This window comes from Apteryx mantelli, chromosome 17 (assembly GCF_036417845.1).
Source record: "Apteryx mantelli isolate bAptMan1 chromosome 17, bAptMan1.hap1, whole genome shotgun sequence".
Classification (NCBI taxonomy): Eukaryota; Metazoa; Chordata; class Aves; order Apterygiformes; family Apterygidae; genus Apteryx; species Apteryx mantelli.
In genome coordinates, this window is record NC_089994.1 from 4,455,224 (window position 1) to 4,466,366 (window position 11,143).

The 11,143-nt window shown below is 66.9% G+C and overlaps 2 protein-coding genes across 3 annotated transcripts; one reads left to right on the top strand and one right to left on the bottom strand.

Moving 5' to 3' along the window:
* The first annotated feature begins 662 nt into the window (after positions 1-662).
* WSB2 (WD repeat and SOCS box containing 2) lies at positions 663-5,354 on the top strand. Its single transcript, XM_067307021.1, has 9 exons — positions 663-750; positions 1,699-1,870; positions 2,060-2,295; positions 2,560-2,691; positions 3,059-3,159; positions 3,765-3,937; positions 4,106-4,219; positions 4,621-4,728; positions 4,915-5,354. The coding sequence occupies exons 1-9, from the start codon at positions 735-737 to the stop codon at positions 5,075-5,077; spliced, it is 1,215 nt and encodes a 404-aa protein (XP_067163122.1). The 5' UTR covers positions 663-734; the 3' UTR covers positions 5,078-5,354.
* A 1,540-nt stretch (positions 5,355-6,894) lies between these two features.
* Positions 6,895-10,720, bottom strand: RFC5 (replication factor C subunit 5). Of its 2 annotated transcripts, XM_067306849.1 has the most exons (11): positions 10,634-10,720; positions 10,446-10,510; positions 10,187-10,323; positions 9,760-9,839; positions 9,438-9,511; positions 9,140-9,299; positions 8,465-8,546; positions 8,173-8,302; positions 7,796-7,873; positions 7,403-7,457; positions 6,895-7,230 (listed from the first exon to the last, which is right to left on the bottom strand). In XM_067306849.1, exons 1-11 carry the CDS (start codon positions 10,681-10,683, stop codon positions 7,134-7,136), a joined length of 1,008 nt encoding a protein of 335 aa, XP_067162950.1. In that variant the 5' UTR covers positions 10,684-10,720; the 3' UTR covers positions 6,895-7,133. The 2 variants fall into 2 exon arrangements, with proteins under 2 accessions (XP_067162950.1, XP_067162951.1); XM_067306850.1 differs by lacking the exon at positions 10,634-10,720 and having other exon boundaries at positions 10,187-10,318; positions 10,446-10,504.
* Positions 10,721-11,143: the final 423 nt, after the last annotated feature.

Here is an 11,143-nt window from a genome sequence, read left to right on the forward strand (position 1 = left end):
GCGAAGGCCTCGGTGCGGTGCTGGACTCGGTGGCTTTCCGTTCCCTGTCCGACCCGTTCCCCTGGTGGCTTTCGCGTGCTGCCACCCTCGGAGACGGGGACTGACTGCGGCGGGGGCCGCGGAGCAGGTGCCGGGGGCTCCGCGGGGAGGCAGCGGGATTCCCGGGCGTCGGAGCCGAAGGGCGAGGTTGCGCCGCGGCCCGTCCTTGCCCGGAAGGCGCCACTGGTGGCCCCGTTGTCCCCAAGCCGGGGGGGACAGCGCGAGACCCCCCCGGCCCCAGAGGCGGCGGGGACGAACGGGGGTGAACAGGGAGGAACGGGGGTTCGGGTCTGTCCCTGGCGCGGGGAGGGGAGGCCTGCTGCCTCCCGCCAGGCCCCGCCGGTGACCGGGGGCGGGGGGGTCTCTCAGCCCCGGGGGTCCCTCAGCCCCGGGCCGCAGCGGGTGCCGGGGGGGGGGGACGGCCGAGGCCCCCGCGGCGGCTCCGCTCCGGCCCCGGCGCCCCCGCCCCGCTCGGAGGCGGCGCCGCGCAGGCGGCCGGGCCGCGAGGGGCGGCGAGGGGCGGCCCCGGCGCCGGGCTCCGCGGCTGCAGCGGCCTGCGCCGCCGCCGGCCCGGCCCGGGCAGCCCGCGGCCCTCGCGCAGCGCAGCTGCCGGCGCGGAGGCCGCGGCGCCCGGACAGGCCCGGACAGGCCCGGACAGGCCGCGGCGGCGGCGGCGGCGGGAGCGGCGCGGAGCCATGAAGGCGAGCGCAGGTGAGGAGGCCGCGGCGGCCCTGCGCCGGCTCCCGCCGAGCCGAGCCGAGCCGAGCCGAGCCGAGCCGAGCCGAGCTCAGGCCCGGCTTAGCCGCCGAGCGAACAGAAACGCAGCGGCTGCGTCAGGAAGCCTGGTCGCGTCCGCGGAGGCCGCGGCGGGGGACGGACAGGGGTCGGGGTCGGGGGGGGGGGACGGGCAGGGGTCGGGGTCGGGGGGGGGGGACGGACAGGGCTCGGGGTCGGGGGGGGGGGACGGGCAGGGGTCGGGGCAGCTTCCTCGGGGCGCCCGGCGCCGCAGAGGGGCCGCGCTCGGTGCGACGAGGAGGAGGAGGCACCCGAATATTGCCGGCGCGGGGCTGCGCCTGCCGCCCGCAGCAGCCCCCGGCGTGCGGGGGACGTGGTCGGGGGGACGTGGTCCTGCGCGCGCCGTTTGGGGAGGGCGGGAGGGGCAGGATCAGGCCCCTGCGGGAACGGGGACAGGGACGGGAACAGGGATGAGAACAGGGATGGGAATGGGGATGGGGACGGGAACGGGGATGAGAACGGGGACAGGGATGGGGATGGGAATGGGGATGGGAACGGGGATGAGAACAGGGACAGGGACGGGGATGAGAACGGGGACGGGGATGAGAACAGGGACAGGGACGGGGATGAGAACGGGGACGGGGATGGGAACAGGGCCGGGAACGGGGCCGGGAATGGGGATGGGAATGGGAATGGGGATGAGAACAGGGACGGGGAACGGGGATGGGAACGGGGACGGTGACGGGGATGGGAACGGTGATGGGGATGAGAACGGGGACGGGGATGGGAGCGGGGATGGGGACGGGAACGGGGATGGGAACGGGGATGGGGACAGGAACAGGGATGGGAACGGGGATGGGGACAGGAACAGGGACGGGAATGGGGACGGCGTTTTCCCCCGCCGGGCTCCGTCTCGCCGCCCAGAGGAGCCCGTCCTGCTGGCGGAGCTGAAGCCGGGCCAGCCGCAGCAGTCCGACTGGAAGTCGAGCTGCGAGACGTGGAGCGTGGCCTTCTCGCCCGACGGCGCCTGGTTCGCCTGGTCGCAAGGTCACTGCATCGTCAAGCTCATCCCCTGGCCCCTGGAGGAGGCCGAGCTGTGAGTACCGGCGCGGCGGCGGCGCGCTAAGCTGAGGGCCGACGTCTGCGTCGAGCTGCGCGGCCGTGCAAGCCTTCCCACCCGGAGCAAGCTCCTTCCGCCGGAGCGTGGCCTCCCAATGGGGCGGGAGGAGCGGAGGGGACAGCGTCCGCTGCCCACGGGCCCGGTTGCGATCCTCCCTTCTCGCAGCGACTGCAAAACCTTGGACCGCAAGAGCCACGGCAGCAAAGCGGAGGCGAGGAGCCGAGGGGGCGCCAAGGAGAAGACGCTGGAGTGCGGCCAGATTGTGTGGGGCCTGGCCTTCAGCTCCTGGCCTGCGGCTGACGCCGCGGACCTGGACGGCACCTGCGCCCTGGGGCTGTCCTGTCTGATCCTGGCCACGGGGCTCAACGACGGGCAGATCAAAGTCTGGGAGGTGCAGACAGGTGAGCAGCCCCTTCTGACTCTGGGAACGGGCACAGTGGTGGGACCTGCGGCCCGGGATGAGTTCAGCCCAGCTCTCCGTCCTGCTGGTATCTGCCCTTGCTCCCTTTTGGAAGGAGATCCTGTCTCCATCCTTCCCTTCCCCGGAATATTTCCTGGGGGTGAGTGGGAGCCACTGCCCTCTCCCAAGGGGGACAGCCTGCGCGTGAGGGGCCCGGCCTCGTTCCCTGTGGCAAGACGGTGCTGAGCACGGCCCCTCTCTGCAGGACACCTGCTCTTCAGCCTCTTGGGGCACCAGGACGTTGTCAGAGACTTGAGCTTTGCTCCCAATGGAAGCCTTATCCTGGTTTCTGCCTCGCGGGACAAGACGTTGCGTGTCTGGGACCTCAGCAGAGATGGTAGGAGCCAGCTGGGGCATCCCCCAGTCCAAGGGCACCCGCGTTTGATGCTGGACTCTACTGTGGTGGAGGAGAGGGGAGAAAACTGTCTCTGGGTGGGGAGACAGCGGGAGAGGATCTTCGGGGACAACAGTTGAGGCAGAAGGGGAGAGTCCTGCAACACAGAGCAGAACCTCCCCCTCCAAAATGGGACCCGCGATGCAGGAGGGGGCTGCAAATAAACGAGAGGGTTTGGGATCAGCACGGGGAAACATCCAGCCCGACACACGTTTCCCCTTGGGAAAGGGGTGGGGGGAGCACGCGGGGGCCGGGCCCAGCCCTGTCCCTCGCGCTCCCCTCTGGTGACTCGCGTGTCTGCTGTCCCCAGGGCGGCAGGTACAGGTGCTGGCAGGCCACGTGCAGTGGGTCTATTGCTGCTCCATCTCCCCAGACTGCAGCATGCTCTGCTCCGCTGCCGGAGAGAAGTCGGTGAGTCCCGGAGGATGGGAGCCGCTCCGGCGTCCCACCGAATCCAGCGCTCCCTTCGGCCCTCTGCGTCCCGTGCTTGTTCGCCTGGCCCTCGCGTCCCCAGGGCTACCCTGCGTCCCAGCCAGACCCCAGCTTGCAGCAGGGCACCTGGGGCGCAAACGGCGCTCGGGCCTGAATCCGGGTGCCGGAGGCCCCCCTTGTGCAGGCTGAGGTGGGCAAGAGCAGGTCGGCTCCTGCGAGGCACGGTGGTTGGAGCGGGAAGGCGAGAGCCACCCTCACTCCTTGGCTCCTGGGACTGGCCAGCACCGTCCCACCATCTCCCCATGCTGCTGGTGGGCTCTGCCCAGGTCCTGGGGGAGGATACTGGGCTGGGCCCGGGGATGCTGGGAGGAGCCGTGTCCTGCTCAGCAGCTGGGATGTGGCAGGGAGGAGATGCTTGGAGTGGTCCCAGGTCTTTTCAACGCAGCTGTTTCAAGCAGCCGCGCTGGCTTCGTCTCCTCCATCGGGCTGTCCCAGGTCCGTGTGTCCCAGAGCTGGCGGGAGCAGGGCCCCTCTGCTCCTGCCTGCGCAGGACTTATCGTGGCCCTCGTTGCCGTGCCCCGCAGGCGCTGCTGTGGAGCATGCGGTCGTACACGCTCATCCGGAGGCTGGAGGGGCACCAGAGCAGCGTGGTGTCGTGCGACTTCTCGCCGGACTCGGCGCTCCTTGTCACCGCTTCCTACGACGCCTGCGTCATCATGTGGGACCCCTACACGGGGGAGCAGCTGAGGACGCTGCGGTACGGAGCTGGGGGGCTGCGGGCGACCGACCTGTGCTCTGGGTGGGGGTTTGCTGGGGCCGAGCCGGAGGGTGGCTCTGACTTGCTGGGGTTGGCTCCTCTGCCGGCCCCAGCGCACGGGGCCCGCGGCAGCCTGGCGCTGACTCGCTGAGCTTGTTCTCTCCTCAGCCACGTCCCCTTGCACTCGGTGCTGGACTACAGCAGCGACGTCCACACCAGCTCCCTGCGGTCGGTGTGCTTCTCCCCTGAGGGCTTGTACCTGGCCACGGTGGCAGATGACAGGTAAGTCGGTCTTACCTGAGGCTCTGAAGACTTTGGGGTCTTCAGAGGGGAGAGGGTCCCAAGAGGACGCACCAAAAAGCACCTCAAAGTGGGGAGCAGACCATGCGTGGGATGTCCCCACCAACTCGTTGAGAGCCCTGATGGCACAGGGGGAAAGGACGGGCTACTTGGGGCACTGCTGGTTCACTGGCAAGGAGTAGCAAGGTGAGGACTTGCAATGTGTTGGTGGGGACATGGCATGCCTTGCTGTGGTGTTGTGAGACCTCTGTGATGCTTAAAGGTCCACGGGGAAAGACCTACTCCAGAACTGCACGTGTTCAGGTGAACCTGAAGGCCTTGTTTTAGCTTCAGGCACCCTGTGGATTCAGTCCTAGCATTGCGTCCCCTTCCTTTCTCTTTAGGCTCCTGAGGATCTGGGCTTTGGAGCTGAGATCTCCCGTTGCGTTTGCTCCCATGACCAACGGCTTGTGTTGCATGTACTTTCCACACGGCGGCTTCATTGCCACGGGGTGCGTATGTCTGCTGGAGGGAGCACCGGGCACGTTGAACTGCACTTGGCAGGGGGGAAAGAGCAGAGAAACACATGGTTGCTCCCCTCCTTCTGCCGCTCTGGCTCTGCTCAGCAAATTTGGGGTCCCCTGGTGCGACCAAGAAAGGGCTTCCCTCTCATGGCCTGTTCTGGTGTCTCATTGCAGGACCAGAGATGGCCACGTCCAGTTCTGGACCGCTCCAAGGGTCCTCTCATCACTAAAGCACTTGTGTCGCAAAGCTCTGCGCACCTTCCTAACGACGTACCAGGTCCTGGCGCTCCCCATTCCCAGGAAGCTGAAGGAGTTCCTCACCTACAGGACCTTTTAAGGCAGCGTAGACACCAGAGACACGGAGGCAAGAGGCCTCCGTCTCTTGGGAGAGCTGGGCCTGGATCGGAGGAGGCACTGTAGCAATGACGTCTGGCAGATCTGTGAGCCACAGCACCAGAAGGACTGTTATTCCCCTTGTTTTGGGGCTATGTCTGTGAATGTGGAGGTTATTTTTGCTGTAATAATAACTAGAACCCACCAAAAATGCATGCAGAGGGCGAGGGGCAGAGCGCAGCCCCCCGGGGACAGCTCTGGTGGCCCCGCAGGGCACACAGGGGACGTGGCTCTCCCCCCACTGCCTGCAAGTTTGGGGTCTGGTGCTTTTGCTTCCGGTGCGATGTCGTGGGTTGAAGGTTAGCTGGCGCGGTCCAAGCGGAGCATTTGTTGTTAGTGGGAACGGGGGGCTACAACTACCCTCCCCCAAACCGACCCTTGCGAGGACCAGCTTGTACCTTCGGTCCCAGAGCGGGGCAGGCTCTGTCATTCTCAAGGTCCGGACAAACCTGAGCAGGTCTCTGCGGAGTAGAGGGCGGCGATGACAATAAATATTGTTCCTCACTTCCTTCCTCTTTGCTCCTAAAGCCGCTCCAGGTGCCGCCAGCAGGCGATGGGGATACGTGGCGGGGCAGGCTCCGGTGGGCTGGGGCGCAGAGGTGCCGGCGCAGCTGGGCTCTGCGCCGTGGGTGCCAAGCGATGGGTGACGGACCGGTAAATGTTCAGTGATGGGCACCGGGGAGGCTCGGTCCTTGCGCGTGGCCGTGAAAGAGGAAGTCGGGACACGGTGCTTCGTGCAGCCCACCCTGCTCTTCTCTGCTGCTTTCTCTCCACCCGTGGCTGCTCCTGGAGCTCCACGCTCCAGCAGGTCTCCAGCAGCACATGCCTCGCGTCCTGGCATGTTGTGCGTGACGCACGCTGGTGTGCCTGTCCCATTCCAGCTCGGCTGGTGACAGCACGTGCTTTCAGTCCCCTGAAGTGTTAGCAGACTCGCTCCGTGCAAAGCCCAAGGCTGACCCCAAGTGATGGGGAAGACGCCTCCTATGAATAGCTCCTGGGGACGTCTTCTCCTGCGGAAGGCTAAACCCAGCAGCTGCTGAGGGAAACGTCCCCGCAGAGCCAAAACGTGGTTAAGGAGTTGGAGAAAAGCTCACAGCAGCAAGAGGAAGCTGGTGTCTTCCTAACGCTCAGAGGGGAAGATTTGACCTACAAGCGCGTTCCCATGTGCTGCGGCAGCCCTGGGAGAGGGACGCAGCAGAAAAAGGGACATCAGGAGCAGAGCTTGCCATCGCTGTCACCTGCTGCCCCTCTGTGGGAAGCTCTTAGGGCTCATGCCACCCACCAGCGGGGAAACTCCCTCTTTAAAGACAAGAGGTCTCACTTTTGCTTTGCGAGACTGTCGTTGCAATGAACCGCCCTGTCCCCGCTCGCCTTGCTCCGCACGGCCGCTCAGCGACGCGATGGCGCCCGCCGCCCGCTGAGCGCGCGAGAGGCCGGGGCACCAGCTTTGCATACAGGTGACGGCAGCTGGACTTTGGCCTCGGCGGCCGCAACGCTGACTCCCCGCTGCCGAGGAGGAGAGCGGCGGCAGCTGCCTCGAAGCCGGCCCGCGGCGCGCAGGCAGCACAGTTAAGCTCCGCTGAGCCGTGCGACGAGGTCAGCGGGTTTGCGCTGGCGCCGTGCTCTTCCCCTCGCCCAAAGACCGCCGGCGCCTTGGCAATGGTGCGTGTCCTTTGCTAAGGACGGATGCGGGCTGAGGCTCAGCTGCCTCCCGTCAGCCCGCGTTCCCGGTACGGCGGAGAAAAGACCAACGCAACCTGCTCGGCTTCAGTGTCTGCATTTCCTGGCGAAGCCTAGAAACAACGCGGCCCATCTCTCCCACCCCGGCTGCGGGCAGGAGGCTTGTGAAAAGGGAAAAGGAAAGGAAAAAAGGACACAAAAAGCTACTTTCTCTGGAGGCAGGTCAGGGCACGATGGTCCCCTCGAGCTTCTGCTGAGGATTGCAGACAAGGATGCTTCGCCCCTCCGCGGGGAACGGCCGGCCCCCACCCCGGCAGGGCTTAGGCTTCGGCCACGATCAGGTCCCTGGTGACTTGGAAAGCCGCGATGAGGGAGCTCAGCTGAATCTTTTCGCTCGTCCCAGCAGCCAGCCGGTACCTGGAGCAGGAGGAAAGGGGCCGGTTTAAGTCCGCAGCAGCGTCGGCGTCCCGCCAAAGCGACCGCTCTGCCTGGGAGAGGCCGAACGAAGAGCAGTGCCCGGCGCGTGCCGGCGGGGATGCGTGGGGAGCGCTCGCAGCCCTCCCGCCCGGGCGGCGCCGCGGCCGCTTACTCGATCTCTGCCATCTTGATCAGCAGCTGGATGCGGACCGAGGGCGGGAAATCGACTGCGGAGAGAAGGAGACGGCGCCAGTTAGCGCGGCCCGGAGCGATGCCCGTCCCACCCTGCCCTGCCGGCACTGCCGCCCCGGGATGCGGTGCAGTGTGGAGTCCTGCTGCCCTTCCGCATGAGCCCAGCTTTCAAAGCTGCAGGATGGGAGGTCGAGAGAAACTTCTCCGGAGAAGCCCTGGAGCAAAGGGTAGTTTCCCTTTCGTGCTTTGCTCGAGGCTCTGCGGAGGAGGCAGCCTGGACCAGCCGCAGCGGCGCTGCTGAATGCGACGTCTCAGCGCCGCCGCCGTCGGAGCAAGGGCTTCACCGAGAGGAGCCGAGCCCGCGGGCCCTCACCTCTGTGCACGAACAGGTGAATCTCCGTGAGGATGTCGTGCAGGGCCAAGCCCTTCAGCGTCTTCAGCTCCGTGATTTCTGAGACGGGCACGAGTGAAGGCGTTTCCTTGCCCGGGTTTCCCCGCCACCCCCGCGACCGCCCCGGTGGGGAGCCAGAGCCTCCCCGGCGAGCAGCGTGGCACGAAGAGCCCGGGGGGCAACGGGAGGGGAAGCGCTGGAATAGAGGAGGATTTATAGCGACGGGGATTAAACTCAAGGCAGGGGGGAATTAGCAGGAACTAAGGCTCTGCTTGAGCAAGCATCGCCGCGGCCCTCGCTCGGCCTTCGAGGCAGCGCTGGTCGGACGAGGGCTGTGCAAGGCTGAGAGAAAAGGATACTCCGGTAGGCAGTGGAGAAGTCCTGGTTGAGCATCCAGTCAAGGATGTTGGCAATGTCAGACTTGAGGGGGTGGCCGGTGCAGGTGTAAACGGTCTCCTCCGTCACCTTGCCGAAGGCCATGGAGGTGCTCTGGGGAGGAGGAGGAGGCCTGAGGAGGGAAGCGGCTCCCGGGGGACCAGCCCTTCCTCTGCGACTCCCCCCAGGGAGCAGGGACAACTGCTCCTGGCTTGCACAAGGTAACTAACGTTTGTGTCCGCTGGGGACGGCGGCGGCTGCAGGCGCAGCCCGTACCTGCAAGATATTCAGGGCTCGGCGCATATCGCCGCTCGAGAGGGTCACCAGAGCCTTCATCCCATCTTCCGTCACGTCCACCCTGGAAGATGAGGAGAACTGCAGCTGCTGCGTAGGGCAAGAGAGAGCCGAAGGACGGCCGGCTCCTGGGTACTAGCAACTGCCCCTGCCCAGGTAACACCCATCAGGGTGCCGGAGCGGCTTTGGGGCACGGCCCCGGCCTCCGTAACGCTCCCGCGGAGCCCGGGGGACAAGGCCGGGAGGTCAGAGCCCAGCACCAGCGCGGGCAGTGGCTGGTGCTGTTGGCTGTGAAGCTGGCGTGCAAGTTTGCAGCCGCCTCGGTAGTTATTTCACGCAAACATCTGGGCAGGCGACGGCAAGAAGTGGATGTTCTGCTTCAGAAACGCCAAAACCAACATTGTGACTTTTTGCAATGTTAAAACCTGTTTCTTTTTGGCAACGTCGCAACAAATTGCCCAGCAGCACTTGACTTCAAATGCAGCTGAAGCCTGAGGAGAGGGTTAAATACAAGATTGCGGCGACCCTGAAGGCTTTTTTGCCCTAAAGCAAGAATTAAAAACCAGCCGTTGGGTGAATTTTGCTCAAAACATGTGTTTCCATCTGGTCCCCCCCCACCCCCTGGCATGCCGCTCGGTCCCCGCGCCCTCGGCTCACCTCTCCTCCTCGATGACGTGCTGCAGCCGGGGCACCATGAGCTCGGGGGTGAGAGGGCCGAAGCGGAAGCGCGTGCAGCGGGACTGCAGGGCAGGGATGATCTTGGAGAGGTAGTTGCAGATGAGGCAAAAGCGGGTGTTCTCGGTGAACTTCTCGATCACTGTGAGGAGGAGGCAGGAGAGCTGCTCCAGCCGCGACGGAGGGCCTCGAGCGCGTCCCTCGCGGGAGGCGGCTGCCGGCCACCTCCTCTTCCTAGCTGGAAGGGGCGCAAGGGGTCCCACCGCCCGACGCCGCTCACCTCGCCGTAGGGCGTTCTGGGCGTCCTGCGTCATGGCATCCGCTTCATCCAGGATCACCAGCTTGAAGCCTTTCCTGGAACAGAGAGAAAGGAGCTGGCTTCGCTCCCGCCTGCCTTTTAGAAGCTGCCGAGGTCGAGTCAAGCTGGACGCCGGAGAAAAGGAGCTGAGGGACCCCCACGCCCAGCCCGGCCCCAGCCGCAAGGCCCTGTTTGCACCCCCAGCTTCTTCGTAGGCCGCTCGGGCACAAAGCCCACGCCGGAGCCACATGCTTCCCTTGCAGAACCACCTCCCCTGCAGGGAAACGCGGCTTTGCCCACTTACTTAAAGATGGTCCTGGTGCTGGCGAAGCTCAGGATGGGCCCTCTGACTATGTCGATGCCTCTGTCGTCGGAGGCGTTCAGCTAGAGAGGGGCGGAAGGGGGGAAGAGCGGTGGCGGCCGGGGCTCTCTGCCTCCGTGCGCCGGCTCATCCCAGTGCCGCTGGCAGCCGAGCTGGGGCTCCCACCGGTGCTCCTGCTCCCAGCCCAGCCTGGCACTGCCTTGGCGCAGCACCGGAGAGGAAGATCCTCTTGGAAAGTCTCATTCCGGGCACTTGGTGGGAGCAATACCCACACCGGCCTCAGCGCCCGGAGTGAGAAAATGCAGGCGAGCGCCCGGCCGCCGGCACAGCGCTGCCTGCCCCGGCCCTCGCCCCGGAGCGGGGGGCGAAGGCAGCGGGATGCCGGGGCTGGAAAGCCCATCCGACTTGCCTCTAAAACCATGGAGTTGAATTCCCGGTCCTTGTAGAGCTGCCTGGCGCAGGCGAGGATGGTGGAGGTCTTGCCGGTGCCGGGAGGCCCGTAGAGGAGGAGATGAGGCAGGCGGTCCTCGCGGATGAACTTCTGGACTGGGGAAGGGGCAGGAGGGCAGGGGGAGAGCAGGCAGCGGCTGAGCAGCGCGCAGGGCAGGCAACAGCGGCCGGCCCCGCTGCAGGCCCCCGGCCCCCCCGGTGCTCGGCGCGGGACCCACCGGTGCTCAGGATGTCCTGGTGGGACACCAGGTCGCGCAGGGCCTGCGGGCGGTACTTCTCCACCCTAAGCACACACACACGGCGCTGAGAGGCGGCGGCCCCAGCGGAGGGAGCCCCGCGGAGGGAGCCCCGCGGAGGGAGCCCCGGCCCGCTCCGCTCCGCTCCCCCCCCCCCGGCCCCGCGGTACCAGGGCAGGTTGCGGCCGCGGCCGCGCTGCTCCGCGCCCGCCCGCTCCATGCCGCCGCCGAGCGCCGCCGCCGCCGCCGGAGCCCGCGCGAGCCCGGGGGAGGTGCCTGGGCGGCATCGCGAGAGCGCGCGGGGCCGGGGGCGGGGCCGGGGGCGGGGCCGGGGGCGGGGCCGGGGGCGGGGGGCGGGGCCGGGGGCGGGGGGGGCGGAGCCGGCTCCGCGCTGCCGGGGCCGCGCCGTGACCGCGGTCCGCGCGCGGAGCCGGGCGCCTGCGTGCGCCAAAGCGAAGCGGCGCCGGGGCTTCGGGGGGGGGGGGCGCAGCACTAGGGCTCCCCAAAGCGACCCCCCTGCTCCCCAAAGCGACCCCCCTGCTCCTCTCTTGGTGAATTCCCGGCGCTGGCCGTTGCCAAAGCGAAGCCGCGCCCGTGCTGTCGGCGGAAGCAGGGCCCTGGCGCCCACCCAAGCCAAGTCATTCCCTTGCTCTTGGAGCGCCTTTGGGCGGTAGGGCCTT

Excerpts from the sequence above, each read along its gene's own strand:
- WSB2 (XM_067307021.1), top strand. Across the intron at positions 1,871-2,059 it reads CCCCTGGAGGAGGCCGAGCT|CGACTGCAAAACCTTGGACC; the intron begins GTGAGTACCGGC and ends CCCTTCTCGCAG. Across the intron at positions 4,220-4,620 it reads GCCACGGTGGCAGATGACAG|GCTCCTGAGGATCTGGGCTT; the intron begins GTAAGTCGGTCT and ends CTTTCTCTTTAG.
- RFC5 (XM_067306849.1), bottom strand. The coding sequence starts at position 10,683 with ATGGAGCGGGCGGGCGCGGAGCAGCGCGGCCGCGGCCGCAACCTGCCC. Across the intron at positions 9,512-9,759 it reads AGCACCAGGACCATCTTTAA|GAAAGGCTTCAAGCTGGTGA; the intron begins GTAAGTGGGCAA and ends TCTCTGTTCCAG. Across the intron at positions 7,458-7,795 it reads TCACCTGTTCGTGCACAGAG|TCGATTTCCCGCCCTCGGTC; the intron begins GTGAGGGCCCGC and ends TTCTCTCCGCAG.